The sequence below is a fragment of the Salvelinus namaycush genome, chromosome 13, assembly GCF_016432855.1.
Source record: "Salvelinus namaycush isolate Seneca chromosome 13, SaNama_1.0, whole genome shotgun sequence".
Lineage (NCBI taxonomy): Eukaryota > Metazoa > Chordata > Actinopteri > Salmoniformes > Salmonidae > Salvelinus > Salvelinus namaycush.
The window spans coordinates 44,736,416-44,748,956 of record NC_052319.1 but is presented as its reverse complement, the minus strand read 5'-3'; the positions used below and the strand labels follow the sequence as shown (position 1 = coordinate 44,748,956).

General features: G+C 43.3%; 1 protein-coding gene across 1 annotated transcript in view; it reads right to left on the bottom strand.

Moving 5' to 3' along the window:
* Positions 1 to 2,284: 2,284 nt before the first annotated feature.
* LOC120058151 (FTS and Hook-interacting protein homolog) overlaps positions 2,285 to 12,541 on the bottom strand; it is a 66,475-nt gene continuing 56,218 nt past the window's right edge. The window contains exons 6-8 of the mRNA XM_039006618.1: positions 11,833 to 12,080; positions 11,519 to 11,721; positions 2,285 to 2,595 (exon numbers count right to left, since the gene is read on the bottom strand). Of these exons, the coding sequence (XP_038862546.1) occupies positions 2,285 to 2,595; positions 11,519 to 11,721; positions 11,833 to 12,080 (762 nt within the window). The remainder of the gene's footprint in view (positions 2,596 to 11,518; positions 11,722 to 11,832; positions 12,081 to 12,541) is intronic.

Below are 12,541 nucleotides of genomic sequence, written 5' to 3'. Positions count from 1 at the left end.
GAACAGAAACACACCTTTCCTGTGGCAACACCAGAACATAAACACACCTTTCCCATGGCAACACCAGAACATAAACACACCTTTCCCATGGCAACACCAGAACAGAAACACACCTTTCCCATGGCAACACCAGAACAGAAACACACCTTTCCCATGGCAACACCAGAACAGAAACACACCTTTCCCATGGCAACACCAGAACAGAAACACACCTTTCCCATGGCAACACCAGAACAGAAACACACCTTTACCATGGCAACACCAGAACAGAAACACACCTTTCCCATGGCAACACCAGAACAGAAACACACCTTTACCATGGCAACACCAGAACAGAAACACACCTTTCCCATGGCAACACCAGAACAGAAACACACCTTTCCCATGGCAACACCAGAACAGAAACACACCTTTCCCATGGCAACACCAGAACAGAAACACACCTTTCCCATGGCAACACCAGAACAGAAACACACCTTTCCCATGGCAACACCAGAACAGAAACACACCTTTCCCATGGCAACACCAGAACAGAAACACACCTTTCCCGTGGCAACACCAGAACAGAAACACACCTTTCCCATGGCAACACCAGAACAGAAACACACCTTTCCCATGGCAACACCAGAACAGAAACACACCTTTACCATGGCAACACCAGAACAGAAACACACCTTTCCCATGGCAACACCAGAACAGAAACACACCTTTCCCATGGCAACACCAGAACAGAAACACACCTTTACCATGGCAACACCAGAACAGAAACACACCTTTACCATGGCAACACCAGAACAGAAACACACCTTTCCCATGGCAACACCAGAACAGAAACACACCTTTACCATGGCAACACCAGGTGCAGGCCTGACAACTGACTGGATATTGTTCCTCTGAGAAGGGAGACACTCTAATACATGCACCTCACACACACACACACACGTTGATATTTTGCCACTCCCACATGGCATTGATATGTCTTAAAAAGGTTTCATTTAGAAAATAAATAATACAATTCAATTGAAAATAATAATGATAAAACATGAACACGTTTTCCAGTACAGTTACAGGGGGTGAGGATCTCTGTCCTCTGGTCTCCTCACCCATCCCTCCCTTCTTGTTAAATCTCCAACGCTGAGGTGATGCGTTTTAAAACACAAAACAAAAAATGTGTCTTCTTGAGATGCTCCGAGCCCATTGGCCAATTACCTTCCTGTTGTGTCCACTACAGTCGATATGTCCAATCAGAACTGGGTTTCAGGAGATTACTCATCAGTTTCATCGTTCTGTAAACTGTACCGAACAGCGAAATGAAATTTGGGGGACTTTTTTTTTTTTGCTGTCGCCTAATTTCCTAAAAGACGGAAGCTTTAACCTTGTTCTCCTTTAAGATGGTACATGTCTAATGAGCACAATTTACTAAAAAGAGAGGAGAGTGGAAAGAGCTGACTCAGCACCACGTACCCATGTACACTACAGACCACCCTCCAAAATCTACACATGTACTGAGAGTTAGTGTTTATAGTATATATCCACCTAAATATTATTTACATGATATGCACAGAATCATAACAGAAGAGTCATGTAGTCTCTCCCCTAATACTCTTTCACATATAGCAATTGCAATTCCCTTCTTGATTTCTCATTGTCCGAATTAACCTTGTCCCCCCCCCCCCTCCCTCTTGTCTCTTCCCTGCAGCGCTCAGCCCTGTCAGTGCTCCCCTCTGCCCCCTGCAGGCGGGAGGGGGTAAAACGGTAGCTGGACCGAGGAAAGAACCCACATCCACAAAGTGTCTCAGAGGAGGAGTGCCTGTCTAGGACCTGTCCATATGATCTAAAAGTTTCAAACGGATGCTACTCTTGAGATGCTTTGTGGACATGGGCCCAGACATTGCCAGGAACACATTCCATCATAGATATAAATGGTGGGGAAAGAAAGGCCGTCAGCCAATGCTTTTCAATCAATGACGGAGAGTCTGCAAGACCACACATTGGGAGGATGGTGTAGAATTGGGATGCAGAATTGGGAGCATCACTCCTTAGGAAGGGCATGGAGACAGACAGCATCACTCCTTAGGTAGGGCATGGAGACAGACAGCACCACTCCTTAGGAAGGGCATGGAGACAGACAGCATCACTCCTCAGTGTCGTGGCTCTGGAGAAAGGGCATGGAGACAGACAGCATCACTCCTCAGTGTCGTGGCTCTGGAGAAAGGGCATGGAGACAGACAGCATCACTCCTCAGTGTCGTGGCTCTGGAGGAAGGGCATGGAGACAGACAGCATCACTCCTCAGTGTCGTGGCTCTGGAGGAAGGGCATGGAGACAGCGTGCTCCTGGGCCAGAGCGGCCAGCTCCTTGAGGAACTCAGAGAAGATGACTGCGCAGTAGACGGCGTTCTTCACCCTCAGAGCCTCCGCCTGCTTCTCCAGCCCCGAAGCCCCTCCCCCAGTCCCGCCCCGGAACAGGGCACTGTGCAGCGATTGGCCGCCGTCTCGTACGTGGGCCAGGGCGAGCTGGGCGGCGTGGCGTGCCCGCGTGGGGCTGTTGGTGTGACGCATGATCAGGTCCCCTAGCGAAGGTTTCCGGCTCTTCACTGAAAAGGAGACAGCAACACACAGCATAGCAAGTGGTTAGGATAGGACAGGTAGACTGGCAACAGACAGACAGGACAGGTGGCCCGTTTAAAACAGGTCCGTTAAGCCCGTTCAAAACAGGTCCGTTAAGCCCGTTATAAATAGGTCCGTTTTTAAAACAGGTCAGTTTTTTCAGTTTAAAACAGGTCCGTTATGTCCGTTAAAAACAGGTCAGTTTAAAACAGATCCGTTATGTCCGTTAAAACAGGTCCGTTATGTCCGTTAAAACAGGTCAGTTTAAAACAGGCCCGTTGTGTCAGTTTAAAACAGGCCCGTTGTGTCAGTTTAAAACAGGTCCGTTAAGCCCGTTATAAATAGGTCCGTTTTTAAAACAGGTCAGTTTTTTCAGTTTAAAACAGGTCCATTATGTCCGTTAAAACAGATCCATTTAAAACAGGTCCGATATATCAGTTTAAAACAGGTCCGTTATGTCAGTTTAAAACAGGTCCAATATGTCAGTTTAAAACAGGTCCAATATGTCAGTTTAAAACAGGTCCAATATGTCAGTTTAAAACAGGTCCAATATGTCAGTTTAAAACAGGTCCAATATGTCAGTTTAAAACAGGTCCAATATGTCAGTTTAAAACAGGTCCAATATGTCAGTTTAAAACAGGTCCAATATGTCAGTTTAAAACAGGTCCAATATGTCAGTTTAAAACAGGTCCAATATGTCAGTTTAAAACAGGTCCAATATGTCAGTTTAAAACAGGTCCAATATGTCAGTTTAAAACAGGTCCAATATGTCAGTTTAAAACAGGTCCATTATGTCAGTTTAAAACAGGTCCATTATGTCAGTTTAAAACAGGTCCGTTATCTCAGTTTAAAACAGGTCCGTTATGTCAGTTTAAAACAGGTCCGTTATGTCAGATTAAAACAGGTCAGTTTAAAACAGGTCCATTATGTCCGTTAAAAACAGGTAAGTTTAAAACAGGTCCGGTATGTCCGTTAAAACAGGTCCGTTATGTCCGTTAAAACAGGTCCGTTATGTCCGTTAAAAACATGTCAGTTTAAAACAGGTCCGGTATGTCCGTTAAAACAGATCCATTTAAAACAGGTCCGTTATGTCAGTTTAAAACAGGTCCGTTATGTCAGTTTAAAACAGGTCCGTTATGTCCGTTAAAAACAGGTCAGTTTAAAACAGGTCCGGTATGTCCGTTAAAACAGATCCATTTAAAACAGGTCCGTTATGTCAGTTTAAAACAGGCCCGTTATGTCAGTTTAAAACAGGTCCGTTAAGCCCGTTATAAATAGGTCCGTTTTTAAAACAGGTCAGTTTTTTCAGTTTAAAACAGGTCCATTATGTCCGTTAAAAACAGGTCAGTTTAAAACAGTTCCGTTATGTCCGTTAAAAACAGGTCAGTTTAAAACAGTTCCGGTATGTCAGTTTAAAACAGGTCCGATATATCAGTTTAAAACAGGTCCGTTGTGTCAGTTTAAAACAGGTCCGTTGTGTCAGTTTAAAACAGGCCCGTTATGTCAGTTTAAAACAGGTCCGTTATGTCAGTTTAAAACAGGCCCGTTATGTCAGTTTAAAACAGGCCCGTTATGTCAGTTTAAAACAGGCCCGTTATGTCAGTTTAAAACAGGCCCGTTATGTCAGTTTAAAACAGGCCCGTTGTGTCCGTTTAAAACAGGTCCGTTGTGTCCGTTTAAAACAGGTCCGTTGTGTCAGTTTAAAACAGGTCCGTTATGTCAGTTTAAAACAGGCCCGTTATGTCAGTTTAACACAGGCCCGTTATGTCAGTTTAAAACAGGCCCGTTATGTCAGTTTAAAACAGGCCCGTTATGTCAGTTTAAAACAGGTCCAATATGTCAGTTTAAAACAGGTCCGTTATGTCAGTTTAAAACAGGTCCGTTATGTCAGTTTAAAACAGGTCCGTTATGTCAGTTTAAAACAGGTCCAATATGTCAGTTTAAAACAGGTCCGTTATCTCAGTTTAAAACAGGTCCGTTATGTCAGATTAAAACAGGTCCGTTAAGTCAGATTAAAACAGGTCCGTTATGTCAGATTAAAACAGGTCCGTTATGTCAGTTTAAAACAGGTCCGTTATGTCAGTTTAAAACAGGTCCGTTATGTCAGTTTAAAACAGGTCCGTTAGGTCCGTTATGTCAGTTTAAAACAGGTCCGTTATGTCAGTTTAAAACAGGTCCGTTATGTCAGTTTAAAACAGGTCCGTTATGTCAGTTTAAAACAGGTCCGTTATGTCAGTTTAAAACAGGTCCGTTATGTCAGTTTAAAACAGGTCCGTTATGTCAGTTTAAAACAGGTCCGTTATGTCAGTTTAAAACAGGTCCAATATGTCAGTTTAAAACAGGTCCAATATGTCAGTTTAAAACAGGTCCATTAAAAACAGGTCCGTTATCTCAGTTTAAAACAGGTCCGTTATGTCAGATTAAAACAGGTCCGTTATGTCAGATTAAAACAGGTCCGTTGTGTCAGATTAAAACAGGTCCGTTGTGTCAGTTTAAAACAGGTCCGTTGTGTCAGTTTAAAACAGGTCCGTTGTGTCAGTTTAAAACAGGTCCGTTATGTCAGTTTAAAACAGGTCCGTTATGTCAGTTTAAAACAGGTCCGTTATGTCAGTTTAAAACAGGTCCGTTATGTCAGTTTAAAACAGGTCCGTTATGTCAGTTTAAAACAGGTCCGTTATGTCAGTTTAAAACAGGTCCGTTATGTCAGTTTAAAACAGGTCCGTTATGTCAGTTTAAAACAGGTCCGTTATGTCAGTTTAAAACAGGTCCGTTATGTCAGTTTAAAACAGGTCCATTAAAAAATAGGTCCGTGTGTCAGTAAAGGTCCGTTGTGTCAGTTTAAAACAGGTCCGTTGTGTCAGTTTAAAACAGGTCCGTTGTGTCAGTTTAAAACAGGTCCGTTGTGTCAGTTTAAAACAGGTCCGTTGTGTCAGTTTAAAACAGGTCCGTTGTGTCAGTTTAAAACAGGTCCGTTGTGTCAGTTTAAAACAGGTCCATTAAAAACAGGTCCGTTGTGTCAGTTTAAAACAGGTCCGTTGTGTCAGTTTAAAACAGGTCCGTTGTGTCAGTTTAAAACAGGTCCGTTGTGTCAGTTTAAAACAGGTCCGTTGTGTCAGTTTAAAACAGGTCCGTTGTGTCAGTTTAAAACAGGTCCGTTATGTCAGTTTAAAACAGGTCCGTTATGTCAGCTTAAAACAGGTCCGTTATGTCAGTTTAAAACAGGTCCGTTGTGTCAGTTTAAAACAGGTCCGTTAAAACAGGTCAGTTTAAAACAGGTCTGTTATGTCAGTTTAAAACAGATCCGTTATGTCAGTTTAAAACAGGTCCGTTATGTCCGTTAAAACAGGTCCGTTATGTCCGTTAAAAACAGGTCAGTTTAAAACAGGTCCGGTATGTCCGTTAAAACAGATCCATTTAAAACAGGTCCGTTATGTCAGTTTAAAACAGGTCTGTTATGTCAGTTTAAAACAGATCCATTTAAAACAGGTCCGTTATGTCCGTTTAAAACAGGTCCGATATATCAGTTTAAAACAGGTCCGTTGTGTCAGTTTAAAACAGGCCCGTTATGTCAGTTTAAAACAGGCCCGTTATGTCAGTTTAAAACAGGCCCGTTGTGTCAGTTTAAAACAGGCCCGTTGTGTCAGTTTAAAACAGGTCCGATATATCAGTTTAAAACAGGTCCGTTGTGTCAGTTTAAAACAGGTCCAATATGTCAGTTTAAAACAGGTCCAATATGTCAGTTTAAAACAGGTCCAATATGTCAGTTTAAAACAGGTCCAATATGTCAGTTTAAAACAGGTCCGTTATGTCAGTTTAAAACAGGTCCATTAAAAACAGGTCCGTTATCTCAGTTTAAAACAGGTCCGTTATGTCAGATTAAAACAGGTCCGTTATGTCCGTTTAAAACAGGTCCGTTATGTCAGTTTAAAACAGGCCCGTTATGTCAGTTTAAAACAGGCCCGTTGTGTCAGTTTAAAACAGGCCCGTTGTGTCAGTTTAAAACAGGCCCGTTGTGTCAGTTTAAAACAGGTCCGTTGTGTCAGTTTAAAACAGGTCCGTTGTGTCAGTTTAAAACAGGTCCGTTGTGTCAGTTTAAAACAGGTCCGTTGTGTCAGTTTAAAACAGGTCCGTTGTGTCAGTTTAAAACAGGTCCGTTGTGTCAGTTTAAAACAGGTCCGTTGTGTCAGTTTAAAACAGGTCCGTTGTGTCAGTTTAAAACAGGTCCGTTGTGTCAGTTTAAAACAGGTCCGTTGTGTCAGTTTAAAACAGGTCCGTTGTGTCAGTTTAAAACAGGTCCGTTGTGTCAGTTTAAAACAGGTCCGTTGTGTCAGTTTAAAACAGGTCCGTTGTGTCAGTTTAAAACAGGTCCGTTGTGTCAGTTTAAAACAGGTCCGTTGTGTCAGTTTAAAACAGGTCCGTTGTGTCAGTTTAAAACAGGTCCGTTGTGTCAGTTTAAAACAGGTCCGTTGTGTCAGTTTAAAACAGGTCCGTTGTGTCAGTTTAAAACAGGTCCGTTGTGTCAGTTTAAAACAGGTCCGTTGTGTCAGTTTAAAACAGGTCCGTTGTGTCAGTTTAAAACAGGTCCGTTGTGTCAGTTTAAAACAGGTCCATTAAAAACAGGTCCGTTGTGTCAGTTTAAAACAGGTCCATTAAAAACAGGTCCGTTGTGTCAGTTTAAAACAGGTCCGTTGTGTCAGTTTAAAACAGGTCCGTTGTGTCAGTTTAAAACAGGTCCGTTGTGTCAGTTTAAAACAGGTCCGTTATGTCAGTTTAAAACAGGTCCGTTATGTCAGTTTAAAACAGGTCCGTTATGTCAGTTTAAAACAGGTCCGTTATGTCAGTTTAAAACAGGTCCGTTATGTCAGCTTAAAACAGGTCCGTTATGTCCGTTAAAACAGGTCCGTTATGTCAGTTAAAAACATGTCAGTTTAAAACAGGTCCGGTATGTCCGTTAAAACAGATCCATTTAAAACAGGTCCGTTATGTCAGTTTAAAACAGGTCCGTTATGTCAGTTTAAAACAGGTCCGTTATGTCCGTTAAAAACAGGTCAGTTTAAAACAGGTCCGGTATGTCCGTTAAAACAGATCCATTTAAAACAGGTCCGTTATGTCAGTTTAAAACAGGCCCGTTATGTCAGTTTAAAACAGGTCCGTTAAGCCCGTTATAAATAGGTCCGTTTTTAAAACAGGTCAGTTTTTTCAGTTTAAAACAGGTCCATTATGTCCGTTAAAAACAGGTCAGTTTAAAACAGTTCCGGTATGTCCGTTAAAACAGGTCAGTTTAAAACAGGTCTGTTATGTCAGTTTAAAACAGATCCATTTAAAACAGGTCCGTTATGTCCGTTTAAAACAGGTCCGATATATCAGTTTAAAACAGGTCCGTTGTGTCAGTTTAAAACAGGCCCGTTATGTCAGTTTAAAACAGGCCCGTTATGTCAGTTTAAAACAGGCCCGTTATGTCAGTTTAAAACAGGCCCGTTATGTCAGTTTAAAACAGGCCCGTTATGTCAGTTTAAAACAGGCCCGTTATGTCAGTTTAAAACAGGCCCGTTATGTCAGTTTAAAACAGGCCCGTTGTGTCCGTTTAAAACAGGTCCGTTGTGTCCGTTTAAAACAGGTCCGTTGTGTCAGTTTAAAACAGGTCCGTTATGTCAGTTTAAAACAGGCCCGTTATGTCAGTTTAAAACAGGCCCGTTATGTCAGTTTAAAACAGGCCCGTTATGTCAGTTTAAAACAGGCCCGTTATGTCAGTTTAAAACAGGTCCAATATGTCAGTTTAAAACAGGTCCGTTATGTCAGTTTAAAACAGGTCCGTTATGTCAGTTTAAAACAGGTCCGTTATGTCAGTTTAAAACAGGTCCAATATGTCAGTTTAAAACAGGTCCGTTGTGTCAGTTTAAAACAGGTCCGTTATGTCAGATTAAAACAGGTCCGTTAAGTCAGATTAAAACAGGTCCGTTATGTCAGATTAAAACAGGTCCGTTATGTCAGATTAAAACAGGTCCGTTATGTCAGATTAAAACAGGTCCGTTATGTCAGTTTAAAACAGGTCCGTTAGGTCCGTTATGTCAGTTTAAAACAGGTCCGTTATGTCAGTTTAAAACAGGTCCGTTATGTCAGTTTAAAACAGGTCCGTTATGTCAGTTTAAAACAGGTCCGTTATGTCAGTTTAAAACAGGTCCGTTATGTCAGTTTAAAACAGGTCCGTTATGTCAGTTTAAAACAGGTCCAATATGTCAGTTTAAAACAGGTCCAATATGTCAGTTTAAAACAGGTCCAATATGTCAGTTTAAAACAGGTCCATTAAAAACAGGTCCGTTATCTCAGTTTAAAACAGGTCCGTTATGTCAGATTAAAACAGGTCCGTTATGTCAGATTAAAACAGGTCCGTTGTGTCAGATTAAAACAGGTCCGTTGTGTCAGTTTAAAACAGGTCCGTTGTGTCAGTTTAAAACAGGTCCGTTGTGTCAGTTTAAAACAGGTCCGTTATGTCAGTTTAAAACAGGTCCGTTATGTCAGTTTAAAACAGGTCCGTTATGTCAGTTTAAAACAGGTCCGTTATGTCAGTTTAAAACAGGTCCGTTATGTCAGTTTAAAACAGGTCCGTTATGTCAGTTTAAAACAGTCCGTTATGTCAGTTTAAAACAGGTCCGTTATGTCAGTTTAAAACAGGTCCGTTATGTCAGTTTAAAACAGGTCCGTTATGTCAGTTTAAAACAGGTCCATTAAAAACAGGTCCGTTGTGTCAGTTTAAAACAGGTCCGTTGTGTCAGTTTAAAACAGGTCCGTTGTGTCAGTTTAAAACAGGTCCGTTGTGTCAGTTTAAAACAGGTCCGTTGTGTCAGTTTAAAACAGGTCCGTTGTGTCAGTTTAAAACAGGTCCGTTGTGTCAGTTTAAAACAGGTCCGTTGTGTCAGTTTAAAACAGGTCCGTTGTGTCAGTTTAAAACAGGTCCGTTGTGTCAGTTTAAAACAGGTCCGTTGTGTCAGTTTAAAACAGGTCCGTTGTGTCAGTTAAAAACAGGTCCGTTGTGTCAGTTTAAAACAGGTCCGTTGTGTCAGTTTAAAACAGGTCCGTTGTGTCAGTTTAAAACAGGTCCGTTGTGTCAGTTTAAAACAGGCCCGTTGTGTCAGTTTAAAACAGGTCCGTTGTGTCAGTTTAAAACAGGTCCGTTGTGTCAGTTTAAAACAGGCCCGTTGTGTCAGTTTAAAACAGGTCCGTTGTGTCAGTTTAAAACAGGTCCGTTGTGTCAGTTTAAAACAGGTCCGTTGTGTCAGTTTAAAACAGGTCCGTTGTGTCAGTTTAAAACAGGTCCGTTGTGTCAGTTTAAAACAGGTCCGTTGTGTCAGTTTAAAACAGGTCCGTTGTGTCAGTTTAAAACAGGTCCGTTGTGTCAGTTTAAAACAGGTCCGTTGTGTCAGTTTAAAACAGGTCCGTTGTGTCAGTTTAAAACAGGTCCGTTATGTCAGTTTAAAACAGGTCCGTTATGTCAGCTTAAAACAGGTCCGTTATGTCAGCTATAAACAGGTCCGTTGTGTCAGTTTAAAACAGGTCCGTTATGTCAGTTTAAAACAGGTCCGTTGTGTCAGTTTAAAACAGGTCCGTTATGTCAGTTTAAAACAGGTCCGTTGTGTCAGTTTAAAACAGGTCCGTTGTGTCCGTTTAAAACAGGTCCGTTGTGTCAGTTTAAAACAGGTCCATTATGTCAGTTTAAAACAGGTCCGTTGTGTCAGTTTAAAACAGGTCCATTAAAAACAGGTCCGTTGTGTCAGTTTAAAACAGGTCCATTAAAAACAGGTCCGTTGTGTCAGTTTAAAACAGGTCCATTAAAAACAGGTCCGTTGTGTCAGTTTAAAACAGGTCCGTTGTGTCAGTTTAAAACAGGTCCGTTGTGTCAGTTTAAAACAGGTCCGTTGTGTCCGTTTAAAACAGGTCCGTTGTGTCAGTTTAAAACAGGTCCGTTGTGTCAGTTTAAAACAGGTCCGTTGTGTCAGTTTAAAACAGGTCCGTTGTGTCAGTTTAAAACAGGTCCGTTGTGTCAGTTTAAAAACAGGTCCGTTGTGTCAGTTTAAAACAGGTCCGTTGTGTCAGTTTAAAACAGGTCCGTTGTGTCAGTTTAAAACAGGTCCGTTGTGTCAGTTTAAAACAGGTCCGTTGTGTCAGTTTAAAACAGGTCCGTTGTGTCCGTTTAAAACAGGTCCGTTGTGTCAGTTTAAAACAGGTCCGTTGTGTCAGTTTAAAACAGGTCCGTTGTGTCAGTTTAAAACAGGTCCGTTGTGTCCGTTTAAAACAGGTCCGTTGTGTCCGTTTAAAACAGGCCCGTTGTGTCCGTTTAAAACAGGTCCGTTATGTCAGTTTAAAACAGGTCCGTTATGTCAGTTTAAAACAGGTCCGTTATGTCAGTTTAAAACAGGTCCGTTATGTCAGTTTAAAACAGGTCCGTTATGTCAGTTTAAAACAGGTCCGTTATGTCAGTTTAAAACAGGTCCGTATGTCAGTTTAAAACCAGGTCCAGTATGTCAGGTTTAAAACAGGTTCCGTTTGTTCAGTTTAAAACAGGTCCGTTGTGTCAGTTTAAAACAGGTCCGTTGTGTCAGTTTAAAACAGGTCCGTTGTGTCAGTTTAAAACAGGTCCGTTGTGTCAGTTCAAAACAGGTCCGTTATGTCAGTTTAAAACAGGTCCATTATGTCAGTTTAAAACAGGTCCGTTGTGTCAGTTTAAAACAGGTCCATTAAAAACCAGGTCCCGTTGTGGTCAGTTTAAAACAGGTCCATTAAAAACAGGTCCGTTGTGTCAGTTTTAAAACAGGTCCATTATGTCAGTTCAAAACAGGCCCAGTTGTGTCAGTTTAAAAACAGGTCCGTTGTGTCAGTTTAAACAGGCCCGTTGTCAGTTTAAATCTGGCTTACCGGGTAGAACCGGAACCAGGGTCTGAGGGTGGCCAGTCCTCTTCTGGCTGTACCGGGTAGACAGGAAGCCAGGGTCTGAGGGGTGGCCAGTCCTCCTCTGGCTGTACCGGGTAGACCGAACCGGGTCTGAGGGGTGGCCAGTCCTCTTCTGGCTGTACCGGGTAGACCGGAACCAGGTCTGAGGGTGGCCAGTCCTCCTCTGGCTGTACCGGGTAGACCGGAACCAGGGTCTGAGGGGTGGCCAGTCCTCTTCTGGCTGTACCGGTAGACAGGAACCATGCTCTGAGGGGTGGCCAGTCCTCTTCTGGCTGTACCGGGTAGACAGGAACCATCTCTGAGGGGTGGCCAGTTCCTCTTCGGCTCTACCGGGTAGACAGGAACCAGGCTCTGAGGGGTGCCAGTCCTCTTCTACTGTACCGGGTAGAACAGAACCGGGTCTGAGGGGTGGCCAGTCCTCTTCTGGCTCTATCGGGTAGACCGAACCATGCTCTGAGGGGTGGCCAGTCCTCTTCTGGCTGTCCGGGTAGACCGGAACCAGGTCTGAGGGGTGGCCAGTCCTCTTCTGGCTGTACCGGGTAGACAGGAGCCAGGGTCTGAGGGGTGGCCAGTCCTCCTCTGGCTGTACCGGGTAGACCGGAACCAGGGTCTGAGGGGTGGCCAGTCCTCTTCTGGCTGTACCGGGTAGACGGAACCAGGCTCTGAGGGGTGGCCAGTCCTCCTCTGGCTGTACCGGGTAGACCGGAACCAGGGTCTGAGGGTGGCCAGTCCTCTTCTGGCTGTACCGGGTAGACCGGAACCAGGGTCTGAGGGGTGGCCAGTCCTCTTCTGGCTGTACCGGTAGACAGGAACCAGGCTCTGAGGGGTGGCCAGTCCTCTTCTGGCTGTACCGGTAGACAGGAACCAGGGTCTGAGGGGTGGCCAAGTCAGGGCAGGAATCCTTGGCTCCTTTAATTGATGTGTGGGGAAGGGGGGGGGGGGGAAAGAGAGGAGGCGCGCAGGGCAGAGTAGGGGCGGCTTCGGTTT